At 42.3% G+C, this 14,530-nt stretch overlaps 1 protein-coding gene across 4 annotated transcripts; it reads left to right on the top strand.

Annotated features, from left to right (window-relative positions):
* Nucleotides 1-7,182: 7,182 nt before the first annotated feature.
* LOC122822128 (matrix Gla protein) lies at nucleotides 7,183-11,498 on the top strand. Of its 4 annotated transcripts, none has more exons than XM_044100554.1 (5): nucleotides 7,183-7,383; nucleotides 10,116-10,184; nucleotides 10,290-10,319; nucleotides 10,812-10,905; nucleotides 11,014-11,498. In XM_044100554.1, exons 2-5 carry the CDS (start codon nucleotides 10,124-10,126, stop codon nucleotides 11,192-11,194), a joined length of 366 nt encoding a protein of 121 aa, XP_043956489.1. In that variant the 5' UTR covers nucleotides 7,183-7,383; nucleotides 10,116-10,123; the 3' UTR covers nucleotides 11,195-11,498. The 4 variants fall into 4 exon arrangements, with proteins under 4 accessions (XP_043956489.1, XP_043956491.1, XP_043956490.1 ...); XM_044100553.1 differs by having other exon boundaries at nucleotides 7,293-7,383; nucleotides 10,113-10,184; XM_044100556.1 differs by lacking the exon at nucleotides 10,290-10,319 and having other exon boundaries at nucleotides 7,267-7,383.
* Nucleotides 11,499-14,530: the final 3,032 nt, after the last annotated feature.

Below are 14,530 nucleotides of genomic sequence, written 5' to 3'. Positions count from 1 at the left end.
TTTCAAAACATTTTACAGATGACAATCACAAAAGTGTGCTCAGTGAGTCAGTACTTTGTGGAACCCCCTTTTGCTGCAGCGTCAGCTTCAAGTCTTTTGGTGCATCTCTGAGGTTTAAGAACAAAGCAGAGGCGTTGTTCTTAAACCTCAAACCTACCGTCAGGTTTTCTGTAGAACAGTGGTGCCCAAAGTCGGTCCTGGGGGGCCGGCTTGTTTTAGTTCTCTCTGGTTTAACGCTCCTGGATCAAATGATGGCTCATTAGAGGCCTAAGAAGAACACTGACTCGCTGAGGAGGGTGTTACTACAACTAGGGAGAGAACTAAAACATGCGGGATGCCGGCCCTCGAGGAATGACTTTGGGCACCCCTGCTGTAGGCTCTCACTGGTTTTCTTTCCAAATTACCTGGTATCTAGCTCTAATCATCATCACAGTTTCCGTGCCACTGCTGATGATTCTGCCACCACTGCTTTTCTACACAGATATTGGGATGTCCCGATATCTAGGGCTGGTTTTAACGTCGGAGATATATCCTGGTTTCATCTTGCAAAGAGTTCCACAGGTTTGTTGTTTCCTATTAGTTAGATGACTTCTAAGGGCCAGTGGTTACACTGAATTTGAAGGGGTATAAAAAAATATCAAACACAGCTGGACATATTTTGTGGAGAGTACTACGTGAACATGACGTATTAGGGGCTTTTCAGACCAAACCCAAGGCAAGAGTTGTTCGCATTGTGTCTTGGAATCCCACAGGGCAGCCGTTGTCTCTAGTCCTCTTTGTTGTCTTCATGGACAGGAGCTGAAGGTGCAGTAATGGAGACAAGGGAGTCTGGTTTGGGACCATCAAGGTTTTACCTTTGAATTTTAAAAATGATGTGGTCATGTTGGTGTCTGCAGTAGTTGACCTCGGACTGGTCCACATAGAGCAGGGGTCCCCAAAATGGGGACATCCTGCATGTTTTAGTTCTCTCCCTGGTGGCACCAACAACCTTTTCAGCAGGTCAATGTTCTTCTTAGGCCTTCTAACGAGCCATGAGTTAAACCAGAGAGAGAACTGGAGGCCGGCCCTCCAGGACCCACTTTGGGGACCCCTGACGTAGAGGATGAAGCTGATCTCTAGGAGGGATGAGAATCTTCTGTTCGACAGATCAGTCATCATTGTTTGCCTCAAGCGGAGGATTTCAGTGTCTTGGCATGTTGTTGACAAGTGATGGCAGAACAAAGGAGGAGGTGGATGGTTGTAGTGGGACCTTGTCTGCACTTGTGTAGATTATCTTCCACTTTGTCATGTTGAAGAAAGACATGGGCCAAAAGCAAAGCTCTTTATGAGTCCACCTCCTTTCTGAGACTCATCTATGATATGGATCATGACTGGGTGGAGGGTTGTCTTTGTTACCCTCTTGGTAACTAGTACCCCCAGAAGCCAAACCTTGACTTGAGACAAAAGCAATGGGTTGACACACTGTGTCAATACTTTGTCTACATCTGTCTCATAAAATGCCAAAGTTTGTGGTTGTCATGTGACAAAGTCCAAGAAAGAAATGAAAAGAGTGGGAAAAGTTTTGGCGTGGCACTATATTAGAAAAACATCACGAGAGCCCAGCAGTGCTTTGCTACATTCATAAATCTGTATCAAGTTTTGTTGACATTCACATGACAAAACTCACAACCAGATGACAGCTGCATCTAAGAGGGCTGACTGAGTAATGTCTGTTCATCTCCTCCGGCCCAATCCCACAGCAGGCCTCAGACAGGGCAAAGCATCACGTAGTGTTTTCATGGCCTCTGAGTCACATACACCACCATGTTTCCCTTGTGTTGTGTCAATCACAGCAAAGATGGTTAAAACATAAGACTTAAAAATAGCAAAGAAAAGCTATTAATGGAGAACATGTTGGGGGTTTGTTTTTTTGGACAGTGGTTGTTTGTCAGTCTGTGTTGTGTCCGCTCAGACCGACACAGGCACAAAGCAGCCTGCGGTACACACGGTTGCCCGTTGCGGGGACTGCAAGCCAAACAGTTCTGAAAAGGTGTTTTTGCAGACATTACATGGATAGTTTACACATTTGTGGTAATAGCCTCATAATAAAGTCAAAAGTCACTCCTTCCTATTTTTTTTCCAGGCAGCTTTTCCTGCTTCCAAAGGCTCATTCTTTCCTTTTACACGCCTTCTTCCGTCTCTTTTCCAGTACTTCATCAACAGACGAAGTACTGTGATAGTGACTTGTGTGTCACCATCACATGTGACAGAGTTTGTAAATTTCCTCCACATGGCCTCGACGTGTGTTCACCTCTGGACGCGTACCGATCTGGTTCTGATAGCTTCTGTTCGCTCCTACTTTGAAGATGTGCCGAACGGGAGCGTTATTAAAGGCATGCCGTCGTTTGCTGTCCCGCCCGGCTGACTCTCATCCTGTTTACCACATCCTCCCTGTTCCTCATTTATCTTCCATCTCTGCCCCTGGTGCGTTTGACTGAGGAGGTGACTGGTCAAAACGCGACTCCAGGTGCACGAGAAGGAGTGGGAGAATGCAGAAATACTGGAGTAATTTGACGGGAAATGAAACGAACTCCATCTCATGGCTGTGGAGGAATGTGTTTGGAGGATCTTGAAGGGATACGAGTACAAATGCACTATTGTGCTCCTATTTTCATGCAATCACTTGTACTTCGCTTAGTTTGCACAAATCTTAACCCCAAATCTCAGTACTAAACTCTTCATTAACTCTGCAAATAACCTGAAATTTGCACAATTACACCTCTCATTTGTTTTATTTCCTTGTTCTGTTTTGGGACAATTTTGTGAAATAATGAAATTTTAACTTAGATGTTCCACAGTTACATCTAATAAATATGGGTGGAAAAACTTTCTGTGTGGACTATCTGCCCCTCATCACTTTGTTTTGACCTCTTGTCCCGTTTTTATCAGATAGTGAGAGTTTATCTTCTTCTTGCAGACTGTCTCGGTGTTTATCTTTCTGTCTGGATTTTTTGGTTTCCTGGCACAGGAATCGCCTATTTAGTTTGTTTGCTCTTGGCCAGGGTCAGGTCTCACATAACTATTCATAGAGCTCAGTGACTGAGGCAGCTGTGATGTGGCGTTACATAACTCAAACATGCTCCACAGAGATGTTGTCTTTCAGTATTCCAGTTAGCGTGCTGCAGGTTTGCAGATAAAGATCAGGCTCAGTGGGTTAAATCTTGCAATCGGAAGGTTGTTGGTTTGATTCCAGCTTCCGCTTGTCGGGTTGTTGTTCTTCTGGGTTTAACGAACCTGGATCAAATGACGTCTCGTTAGAAGGCCTAAGAAGAACATTGACCTGCTGAAAAGGTACCACCAGGGAGAGAACTAAGAGGTGCAGGATGCCGGCCCTCGAGGAACCGGCAGTTTATCTTGAGGAAACAAATAACGGTGCAGAAGTTAATTAGACCGTAACATGCACAGTGCGCTGCACAACCAATGGGTATGCGGCTCTGCCCCCGCGAAGAATTAACAAATGTGCAGTTTTAACAAATGGACCTGGAAGATATTACCCTCCGGCGGACTTAGCTAGGAGGAGCGCGGCAGATGTAACATCTGTCTATTCCGGAGATGCAAAATCACACAAAGCAAATCCTTGTAAAAGCGCACGAACAAGATAAAAAGTTCAGAGTTCAATTGATCCATTTGGATCAGACAGATCCAACTGACTTATGAATTAGCACAGATTTCTCTGCAGATGCAGAACAAAAGAAAGGCTGTATGTTCAGACCCCAGCAGGTGAAACACTTTGAGTGGAATTGTTTAATTTAATTTCTTTTCATATAAATTGTTTAATTTCTTTTTATAAAAGGAAGAGTCGGTGGTTTTTGTCACGGGTGAGAAAAATGTTGACGCGTTCATCTGCTCTATGTGTGTGGAAGCTGGATTCACAGTTCAATAGGTGAATATTAACTAAACCGCATAAAAAATGCGCCTGAATAACCCGTGGCAATGTGATTGTAATCGGACGGGGAAAAAATAGTACATGAAAATGCTGTCAGTCAAAATGACGGACAGCAAAAAAAAATCTAGCGCGACTTCTGGGTTGTAGTATCAGGTCCTTTGAGTGATCACTAGAAAAGTGCAACGAAAATACAACATTTTGTTTTTTCTTAAAGGTGCAGTTTTAGCTATTTTCCTGGCACATTTTCACAAAGTTTTGAATATTGTAGAATGTTGTATGTTGCTGCAATGTCGGTCTGAATTTCTTTATGGATTTATGTAATGATCCCAAAATATTAGATACTGCTTGTTTTGTTGAGTGTGTCTAATGGTCTTTTAGTGGGTTTTTCAGTCCCCACAAAATGAGAGTGCTATCAAAAATAAGCCTAGTAAAGTGATTCTGACTGGTTTTTGGTTTTTGAAATAGCAATAATTTGTTGGAAAAGTTTCTAGAAGATGCACAACCACTGAAGTGTCCTTTTATGGTCTTTCTCTTAGCTTATGTTGACTGAAAGGAACCTTTTCACTAAGAAATATCCAAGGACCCAGAGAGATACCACAAACCCCTGCAGTCACACCTAATTAACCAAATATGCATACTTTTGGATTATAGCTGGAAGCCAGAGTACTTTAAAAAAGGCCACACATGCTTGGGGGGGACATGGAAAACCTCAACTGAAATCTGAACTGTCAAACTTTTCCTTTGAGGCAACTCTGCTAACCGTTGGAACCAAAGAACAGGAATATGTATTTCACAGGAAAATGACACTGTTGAATAGTAAATTATGGGGGTGGGCTACTAAAAAGTTTCACAAAAGATGAACATTGGGTCTCCAGTCCCCCATTATAGGTTTGAGAAAGGACAACTTTAAATGAGATTTGACAAGTTCCTACAATACAAGAACTTGTTCAACTTTTAGGCATAATACAAAAACAAAAAGTGCATTGAAATTCATTTGTAACATTTTTTTTACTTTTGCCCCGCTTGTTATATTTCTAGGTATTTATGGCGTGTCCACATTTTAGGAAAGTTTCTGAGTCCTGCAACTTTTAGATGCGTTTCTTGTCTTACACACTTGAATGAAATGGTTAAACTCCTTCACTGGCATGCAGTCAAGCCCCACACATGGAGCCCCACGCATGGAGCCCCACGCATGGAGCCCCACGCATGGAGCCCCACACATGGAGCCCAACACATGGAGCCCCACGCATTAGCTCTGCTAATGAGCTTATATTGGAGCCAGGTGTTGTGGAGCAGAGAGACATCTAAAAGTTGCAGAACACCGGCCCTTGAGGACTGGAGTTGGAGACCATTAGTCTAAAAGGCCGTTTCTCCACCTTCTCAAAATTCAGCCGTAGAATCCAGTGGGCTAACCTTATGTACAGCTTCTCAGTATGATGCAGTAGTTTCACACCGCTCTCCCCCTCCCCAGGCTCGCTTCATAGAAATTTAGCTTGTGTTTGTGTTGTGATGCTCACCATAAAGCTGAGAATGGTTATCACATCCCTCCATCCACCACTTGTCTGTCGTTCGTCTGAGATTGACTCATGGGGGGAACGGTTCCAGAAGGGGGTTCAGCCCAATCCTGCACCCTAAATTATCCACAGACTAGAGGATAGTCTATCATCTTTGATAATCTGGGTCTCCTCTTAATGAGATATACCCAGGAAATCCTGAACCATTCATCTTCAATTGTTTGATCGGTCCATCTAGTGTGATAATGTAGGTGGAGAAGACTCTTCATCTACAATTGATCCCAGTTATCAAACAGTACAACAAGCTCAGTTCATTGTTCAAATTAGTTTGCTTGGTTTTCTTAGAAACGTTTTAGATTTCTGCATGTCATTGACTTGCAATATTCACTCCTCCTTGTTGAGCATGAAGCAGCAATGGACAGTCACTTGCATTGTGTCTTTGAATTCACAGCAATCCCTCAAACCAAGCATTAGAGAGGAAAGTAGAGAGGAAACACTCCATTTTAACAGGAAGAAATCTCCAGCAGAACCAGAGCCTGGTTCAGTACAAACGACCGTCCACCACAACCTACTGGGGATTTGAGAAGACAAACGAGAAAGAAACCAAAGAACTGATGGAGGTCTTTCTACGTTAATTAAAAGAACGTAGACAAGACGGGGACAAAATGTAATTGTTGGCAGTATTATCTCAGCCAGTTCTCTCCTCCAACCAGCCAACAGAAAGCTACCAGAGGTAGCGTCAATGGAGAAAACTAAAAGCATAAAATTAACAGTTAAGATCATGTAAAAGTTAGAGTAACTACAGATAAAGCTCAAGATTACATGAATCCTTTCAATGAGATATGAGAAAGGCAGAAGTAGGGAATTTTTTTTGCCCTTGTGCTGTTCTTGCTAACTCTGATAGCTTAGCCCACATATAATTGACACATTAGGTGCACAGATGATAGAAGAGAGGACTTCTGGGTCATGATCCAACAATCTATTTCTGGCTCCATTCTTCCACATTCATGTCAAAACACTGCAGTACTCAAAACTTGGTTTTGTTCCATGTCACTGGACCTTTTAAAGTCAGGTATTGGCATGCCCCGGCTCGCCTTTGACTTGGACTTTTGAAGATTTTCTTTTGGGGTTTGGACATTGTGATGCCTCAAGAGCCACAACTTCACTCCATGAGCTCAGCTCACCCCAGGCTTTGCTCCAGGATCAGTGCCTCAGTTCTCCCTAATCTTGGGGGAGTTTTGACTGTCTCTTCTGTTTTCCTTCATCAAGATTCTTGAATCGCAGAATTCAAGTGTAGGGTTACATGGAGACGACCCCTGAAGGGAAAAGCAGAAAGGTTCTTGAATTGCATCTGCGATCAGAGAGGTACTCAACTTTCTGCAGAGGGGAAGGTGATACAATTAGGATTCAGTAATGGCTAAATAAATATCAGCATCAACTCTTATTAACTGTCCATCAGTAGCGAGGTGGAGACTTTTAGCTAGCAGTAGTCTCAGGCACGTTTCAGTCAAACCAAGCACACATATTGTGTCCAGATGGTGGATGTTTTTTTCTTCAAACAGAAGTGAATATTATCATGTGCCTTCTGCCACCGTCTCTTTTATTCCCCCTCATCTCTGTTTATCCCCAACTTGTTTTTCTCTATTTCTCCTGGCCGCTCCATCAGCTAAAGCAATGTGCTGTCCTGCTGGTTGCTGGGCGTGGGAGTTAGAGAGACGTGAGCTAATACTCCGGTCTGATTAAATGTTGGAAAAGAGGGCTGATAGTATGAGAGGGAAGGAGGGCGAGAAGGCGGTAGAGAGGAGGGAGCCCGTAGGTAGAAAATGAAAGGGTGGGTGGGATGTGATGAGTATAAAGGCTTTGCTGTAGGGAATTAGGAAATATTTCACAGGAGTAAATACTGGGTGATATTTCCAAACCTTCTCCCTTCATCCAGATCACACAGTAAGTACTTTATTGCATCGGGTTTGCTGCTAATACTTTATTTCTCAAGCAAAGGGGAGTCTCATATCCTCTTTGTAAATGATTTTTTGCTATTTTTAAAAATAAAATAACTCCACGTAATTGTTGCAGCGTATTCTTCTTGTTTTAGTTAGTGGGATAATTAGAAGTTGCTTCACGCTGACGTTGTGTATGAACCAGCACCTCATCATTGCCTTTTTCCAATGAGATGAGCGCATTCTGACAACAGGCAAGAACGCTGGAAACCTTCACTGAGAATCAGAGCAGCATAAAACTTTGTGAACACACACACCCACACACACACAGACATGACTCTGTGTTTCTTATTAGTTTCTTTTCCTCTGCTTAGTGATATGCTTAAATTCAGCGGGTCGTCTCGTCTGATCTGAGGTCGTTGTGGACGACTTCTCTTTAGCTCTGGGCCTGCTCTCTCTACCTAGTTTTGCACTGAAAATGCCTTAGGTGCAGATGCTGTGTGTACGGTTGTGTACAGTCTGCTTGTCTGTGTGCAGACCGATGACTTTGATGTGTGAGTTCATGTATAATGAAAGCAGCTATTGATGGCAAGAGAAACCTGGCTGCAGAGACAGAATTCCTTCCAAATCACACAAGCAGAAGAACCTTGTCAGCAGTCTGGACATGCAAACACAGTTCATGTGTGCCTTTCTGCACATTCATGCGTTCAGCCGCCTGGTGTAAGTATTTATACAGGTGTTAAAGGCTTTATGTTGAATCACTCATTCCTGGGACTGTCTATTTGCATGTAGACATTGTCTCTGTGGGTGTTCGTGTGTGCAGTGAGCTATAAAGAAGAGTTTATGGTTGAGCAAAATGAGTTTGAACTCAAGGAGTTGGCTACTGCCCAGCGCTCCTTAGCCACAACTATTCTCTGAAAGCTCTTTCCTTCACACTGGAGCTAAAACACATTTCTGGGATCGGTCTTGTGTTTAGTTCAGACTTTCTCTTCGTATACACAGTCTTGTGTTGCCTTTATTCAAACATTCCACAACAACATCTCTCATAAATTATGCCATAAACTTGTGGTCCTCAAAATAAATAAGTATAACAGGTGGCATAAGGGCTGCCTGTTGGTAGAATATCAATCCATCCACTGTCTACACCTGCTTACCTTTGCAGGGTCGCTGGGGGGTTTGGTGCTTTTCTCCAGTGGTCATTGGGTGAGACGTGGTGCACACCTGGGGCAGAACGCTAGTAGAACAATTGAACTATAATGTGGAGTTTATGGTGAAGTGCTGCTGGCTACCGATGTTGCTTTAATATCTGATGTCACATTACTGTCGACCGTAAAAGTTGGAATTTGGATCTAGGAATGAGATCAGACCCAACCTACCAATGTTCCAGTGTCACGTTCAAGCAGCAGACGGATCTAGCCATTGATATCCTCTGACCATTCTAACTGCAGTTACTAATTCAAGCTTATTGTCATGCATATTGTGTGCTTTGTGCTTGTAACATGTTCTAAAGGAGGCCATATAAGGCCCCTGCTTATTGGTGGTTCAGTATTCACCGTATCACCTATTTTGGAGATTTTTCTGTAGAATGTGACTAAATTATTTACAAAAATTCACCCATTTGTGGATTTTTTCGTAGAAAGATATTCAAAAGAATATGGAGGTTTGAAAGCTAAGTTACTTCAGTGAAATGCGACACATTATTGGCTGACTCTTGGAAAGCAGCCAATGCAGGAGTGCCCACTGTGAGTATTGGATTCAGTGGTAATGCCAAGAGCAATTCCGCTGTGTATTAAAATTTTCTGGTAAATTTTGTGATTCAACTATTAAAATGTGAAAAGTATTTGGGGATTTCAGCCATTTGTGGGTGGTCGTGGTCCCTATCCACTGTGTGTACAGGGGTCCACAACAAACCTATTTGTGAAATATTATATTAGTTATAAGTCATCAGGAGTGTAAATGATCCGTTTTTACATTTTATATGTACAAGTGGAAAATTTAGGTCATTGCTGGATGGAAACCTCAAGGGGTTGTAAACAGTTCAACCCTTCACACCTCTGAGTAAAATTTGACATTCACTGCTTGGTACCAAGCTAAACCAGACTCAAGAAGGACAAACCTTCATAGTGATGAGATGGGCGGGGATCTAGCTCACCTGCAGGTAGGCAACTAAGTCAAAAACAGGATGCATCAAAATAAGGTTCGTGAGAAGAAGGACAAATAATTTTTGATTTCCTATAGAACGATGAGGCGACAGTCGCTTGCCCTCCTCCAGTTGAGTGACCGGCGAAGTTCGTGCGTGTTGACAGAGACGTGCACAGCGACGCGACACGAGGAAATTGAGCAGTGTTGTTGCCATTGTTACTGCACTTTCTGTGTTGGGTTCACCCAGAATGGCAGAGGACTATCGCTTTTCACTGTGGTTCGTTTGCTTCCAGTGTGTTGAGCCCATTACTGTCACAACCTGTGATGCACCAGCGACCTGTTCATGGTGTTCCCCAACTCTCATCTGTTGACCACTGGAAATAGGCGCCAGTTCGCTTGTGACCCTACAAGGACCATTTAGTAAAGACAATGAATTTTACTTTTAAAAGTATTTCACTACTACTACTACTATAAGTAGGCTAGAGTTGGATATAAACTGTCATATTTCTTTCCTTTCTGTAGCCATCTGTGGTAGTAAGATAAAACCCATTTTTTCCCTGGTCTCTCTTGCTTTCTCTTGCTCTCCTGTGTCAGCAGTAAGGAAGATGAGGAGCCTCCTTCAGCTCTTGGCCCTCTGTGCTGTGGTCTCCCTCTGTGTCTGCTATGGTATACAATGACCCCAACGTCCAAGCAGTGCATAAACTCAATGCATAAACTTCCTCAATTTATGTTCAGCACTCATGATTAACCAACTTCATGTTTTTCCCTTAGATTCTAATGAAAGCAATGAATCCCATGAAGGTGATTAAGTGTTAAAAAAAATCTCAGTGCCTGGAAAAACATGCATGCGTTTCTAACCCAGACTTTATTAAAGCTTATTTCCTTTAACTAATCCCAGTGGTGGTTCTTGCATGAATGGTGCTCTGGGCGAGCTCCACCTTCCGCCACTCCCAAACAAATAAAATGCAAGACGGGATCCACATCCTCGTGCAGTCCCACACAAATCATGTAAAGCGAAAAAGTAAAAAAAATAAAAAATGTGTTTATGGGGCTGTTATTGCCGTGCCCCCAAAAAGGAAGTAACTTTTATTGTTTTCATTATAGTACCAAAACACATACCAATGAAACCAAGTCCATTTCGTCCACTCCAAATTGCTTGTGCTCTTTCCTTTCTTGGCAGCTACCCAGACGGCCCATTTCAAAGACCACCACTGCCCATAGAAAATCTTTTCAGCTTACATGACTTATGCGTTTGTAGCAGGACTGCTGTTTAGGGAAGTTTTGTTTTTCCAGATTTATTTGTGCCTCCAAATCGAGCCAACTCCTTCATCCAGGGGAGCAGACGTCCCACACCCAGAGCAAACCGCTACAACCAGTACTTCTTGAGGTAAAGCACAGTTGTAACGTCAACTTTATCTCAGATAGATTAACATGCAAACGCATCACGGGTAAATGAATGGAGGGACGCTTTCTCTTCCAAATCCTGCCGGAACAGGAAGTCTCCAGCAGAGATCCGTGCAGAGACCTGTGAGGACTACTCGCCCTGCCGCTTCTTCGCCTACCGCTTCGGCGTCCAGCACGCCTACCAGAGATACTTCGGAGGCCGAAACCCACCACAGCTGCAGCAGATGCAGCAGCAGCAGCGCTACAGACCGACGGGGACTCGTCGGTACTAACACCTGAGTGTTAGGGCGGCACCCTCGTTACCACCTGTTCCTTCCCTCCACATCTGTTAAAGTTTTGTATAATTTAAACCTTTTTCTCAGTTTTGCCAAGAGAGAGAAACCTGGATAATACAGGAGTCCAGTGTGTCCTGAATCCTATTCTTACATTTACAGATATTAACATCTGATTCCTCATGTAATCTTATTTTAGTGTCTTGTTTTTGAGCTAGAAATGTCAGAATGAAATGTCTGTTATATTATCCATCTATCTTTTTTTTTTTCCTGAAAGAAATAAAAATAAAACTTATTTCTTGAACGCCGTGTTGGAAGCCTTTACTCTAGGAAAAGAGTAGGGCTGATGGAATAAGCAAAGTAAGCTGCTGCTTAAGGCCAGCAGGGGGCCCCAGAGAGTTTCAGTCAGAGACGAGTCTGCGCAATGATTATTTCAAACAGGTTGTTTTGAAACATTAATATTTGATGAGAAACAAACATCGCTTGCTATTTACTGCAACCACATTTTTTTTTTTTCCAAAGTAAAGCCTGACCTCCTGAAAATTAAAGCAAGAATCAGTTTTCTTTATCCAGCTTTTCCAGGAAATCCTAAATTCCGGCTTTTTTAAGACAACAACAGGCTGGCCGCATGTGGTTCTGAGTCCATAATCAGACCCATGTGTCTGGTATGCTCTGCAGTTTTTAACATCATTGTATCTGGCCTTATATCCTTTGGACTGACTTCTCTCCTTTCTGCATTGAGCTGGAGGAAACTCTGGGACTGAAAGGGTCTGTGGTCATTTGGGGACGCGGAAATGTCTGCGTGCCCTCAGCTCACACACGGTGTGAAATTTTTTTCAAGTGAGGGTGAAGCAAGCAGACATTAAATAAAAGCGACTGGAGAATAGAGCCTTCAGGCACCAAACGTGATGCCCTCTGTAGGTATTTCAGTTTCTTAGAACAGTTTTCTTGAGAATGTGTTCTACGATCTACAAAAAAAAAAAAGAAAAACTGCAAATTGGTCAATTTTCCACGAACAATTTGGACTCACCGAAAAATTCACACAATCTAGACTACGGATAAATGGGGGTTCATTCTATTCTGCTGTGTTCTGTTACATGTTCTGTTTGCTGATCTTATTGTTTTGCAGTGCAGAGAAGTAAGAACCAATGTGGAAAACCTTCAATTATTCACAGTAGCATTGCTTCACCTTTAAAATGGCATTTTAAAGGTAAAAATTAAAACTTTGGTGGAACAAGTAAAGTACACATTAAAAAAACCCTACTCTAATCCTCCTTTATCACGCGACAGTAATCCAAGCTGGTTATAATCTTTAAGTTAGGAGTAAATATTTAAGTAGGAGTAAATATTGCGAATAAAAACCCACAGCCTCCATCAGAATCCAGCAGAGAAGCAAAATAGAAATAGAACAAATAGAAAAACCTCGATATATTTAAGAAGTCAGGACAATTAAAGTTTCAGGTCACCATGTAGGGAAACATCAGACTCGTTTCAGGGTTAATGAACAGAAACACAAAACAATCCAGGCATTGTTGATTCCATTATTAACATTTGTTGTCGTTTCTACAATTGTTAATTTGTAGAACTGAGATTCCATGCTGCATGCTGGGAAGACATTTGGGTTTGTGCCGCCCACAAACCCAGAAAGGCAGTTTCACTGGATGTTTTGTGGTCCTGTGGCCACAAATAGCCACAATGGAAGTTGTCTGGAGGTCAGATCCCCAAAGCAAAACACAGACGGAGAAATTACAGCCCTCGCTGTCTGTCAGGACTCAATAACCTAAAAGTTTACTAGACAAAGATGAAGGACAGAAACAAATTAAGAAGGCTAATGTAAGACCTGTTCATATTTAAAGCCTTCAAAGAAATATTCTCGCATGAACTTGCAGTTTTAGTAACAACATTCATAACGCAGCCAGGTTTAGAGTTGCCCCAGTTTCAGTTTGGTATAAATATCTTTTCCAAATTCATCCCTCCTAGAACTCCTCGAACGAAAAGGCTCCGGCTTGTAAAGGTTGTCTTCTCTTTGTGGCGAGTCTCCGCGGTTCGCAATAAGGCCGAGAGCCCTCAGATGAAAACCACGTCGCATCACTCGGCAGGTCGGCAGGTTTCGCCTTCTTCAGATTGTAATGCCTGGTTCTTGCTGCCAACCGGCCTGAGTGGCCTGAGCCCTAAAAAGCCCTGCGGCCGCTGGAAGCCTCCGATCCGCAGGGTGCCAGCCGCCACACGTGGTTTTAAAAAAGGACTCAGTAAAATCGGACAAAATCCTCGTCGCTCAAGTCCGCTGCGACGTCTGCAGTCTGGTTTCAACTTCTGCCTCGTTCGCACACAGCGACGCGACCGTCGCTATGGAAATGATATGAACTGGTCTGATTTCTCCAACTGGTGACATGACGCAGGTTGGGCAACACCTGTGCATAAGTACGAGGGGCCGTTTAGGACAAAAACTATGTTTTGTCGCTCACATGCACAAAATATTAAAATTGCACATATACACTATTAAAATATCACGCCATATTTTAATAGTGTATATGCACGATTTTAGTATTGTGTGTGTGTGAGAGAGAGTCTTTAGTAGTGTGTGTGAGACAAAACATAGTTTTTGTCCTAAATGGCCCCTCATACATAAGACTGACATGACACTATTATAAACATTACACCTGTTATGAAGTGTCGTTCTGTATATAATGACTCTTTTAATGCAAAGCTTCACTGAAACTTGCCTTAACAGTCCATTAAAAGTTATTTACAGAATAATGCAAAGTTGACCATTTTATTGGACTTTTAATGTAACTTTTAGTACAACTTTGCATTAAAAGTGTCATTATTTACCAAATGACTCTTCATTTAAACGGTCATAAACATTCATAAAGACTCCTTCATGTTTATGACTCTTCAAAATGGGAAAAACAAGAAAACGTGGCATTCTATAGAGGCAGGTGTGTGTAAATATGACACAACTTGCCCAATGGGTTACCGTGGTGAAATAAATGTTTTTTTTTTCTGTCAGATCGTTTTTATTGTTTAAGCACAAAAGTGAAACATTACCTTGTAAAGCAATGTTTTGTTTTACCATCACACCTGAAACAATCAACTCCACTGACAGTAAGTATTCCCAGCCCTAATCCTCATGACCGCCGGATAACACTTAATGATGCAAGTCATTACGGCTTTAAGAAAAAATAAAGAAAGTATGTAATAAAAATAATTTAAAAAATCACATACATATGTAAACCCCTTGAATAAACACACACATTTATCTTTCTATATGAAGTGAAACAATTGAATTAGATCTCTACAGTTAGGCCTTTGATCCTCCTTATTCCTACTACTGAA

This window comes from Gambusia affinis, linkage group LG19 (assembly GCF_019740435.1).
Source record: "Gambusia affinis linkage group LG19, SWU_Gaff_1.0, whole genome shotgun sequence".
Taxonomy (NCBI): domain Eukaryota; kingdom Metazoa; phylum Chordata; class Actinopteri; order Cyprinodontiformes; family Poeciliidae; genus Gambusia; species Gambusia affinis.
This window is presented reverse-complemented; position numbering and strand designations above follow the sequence as displayed.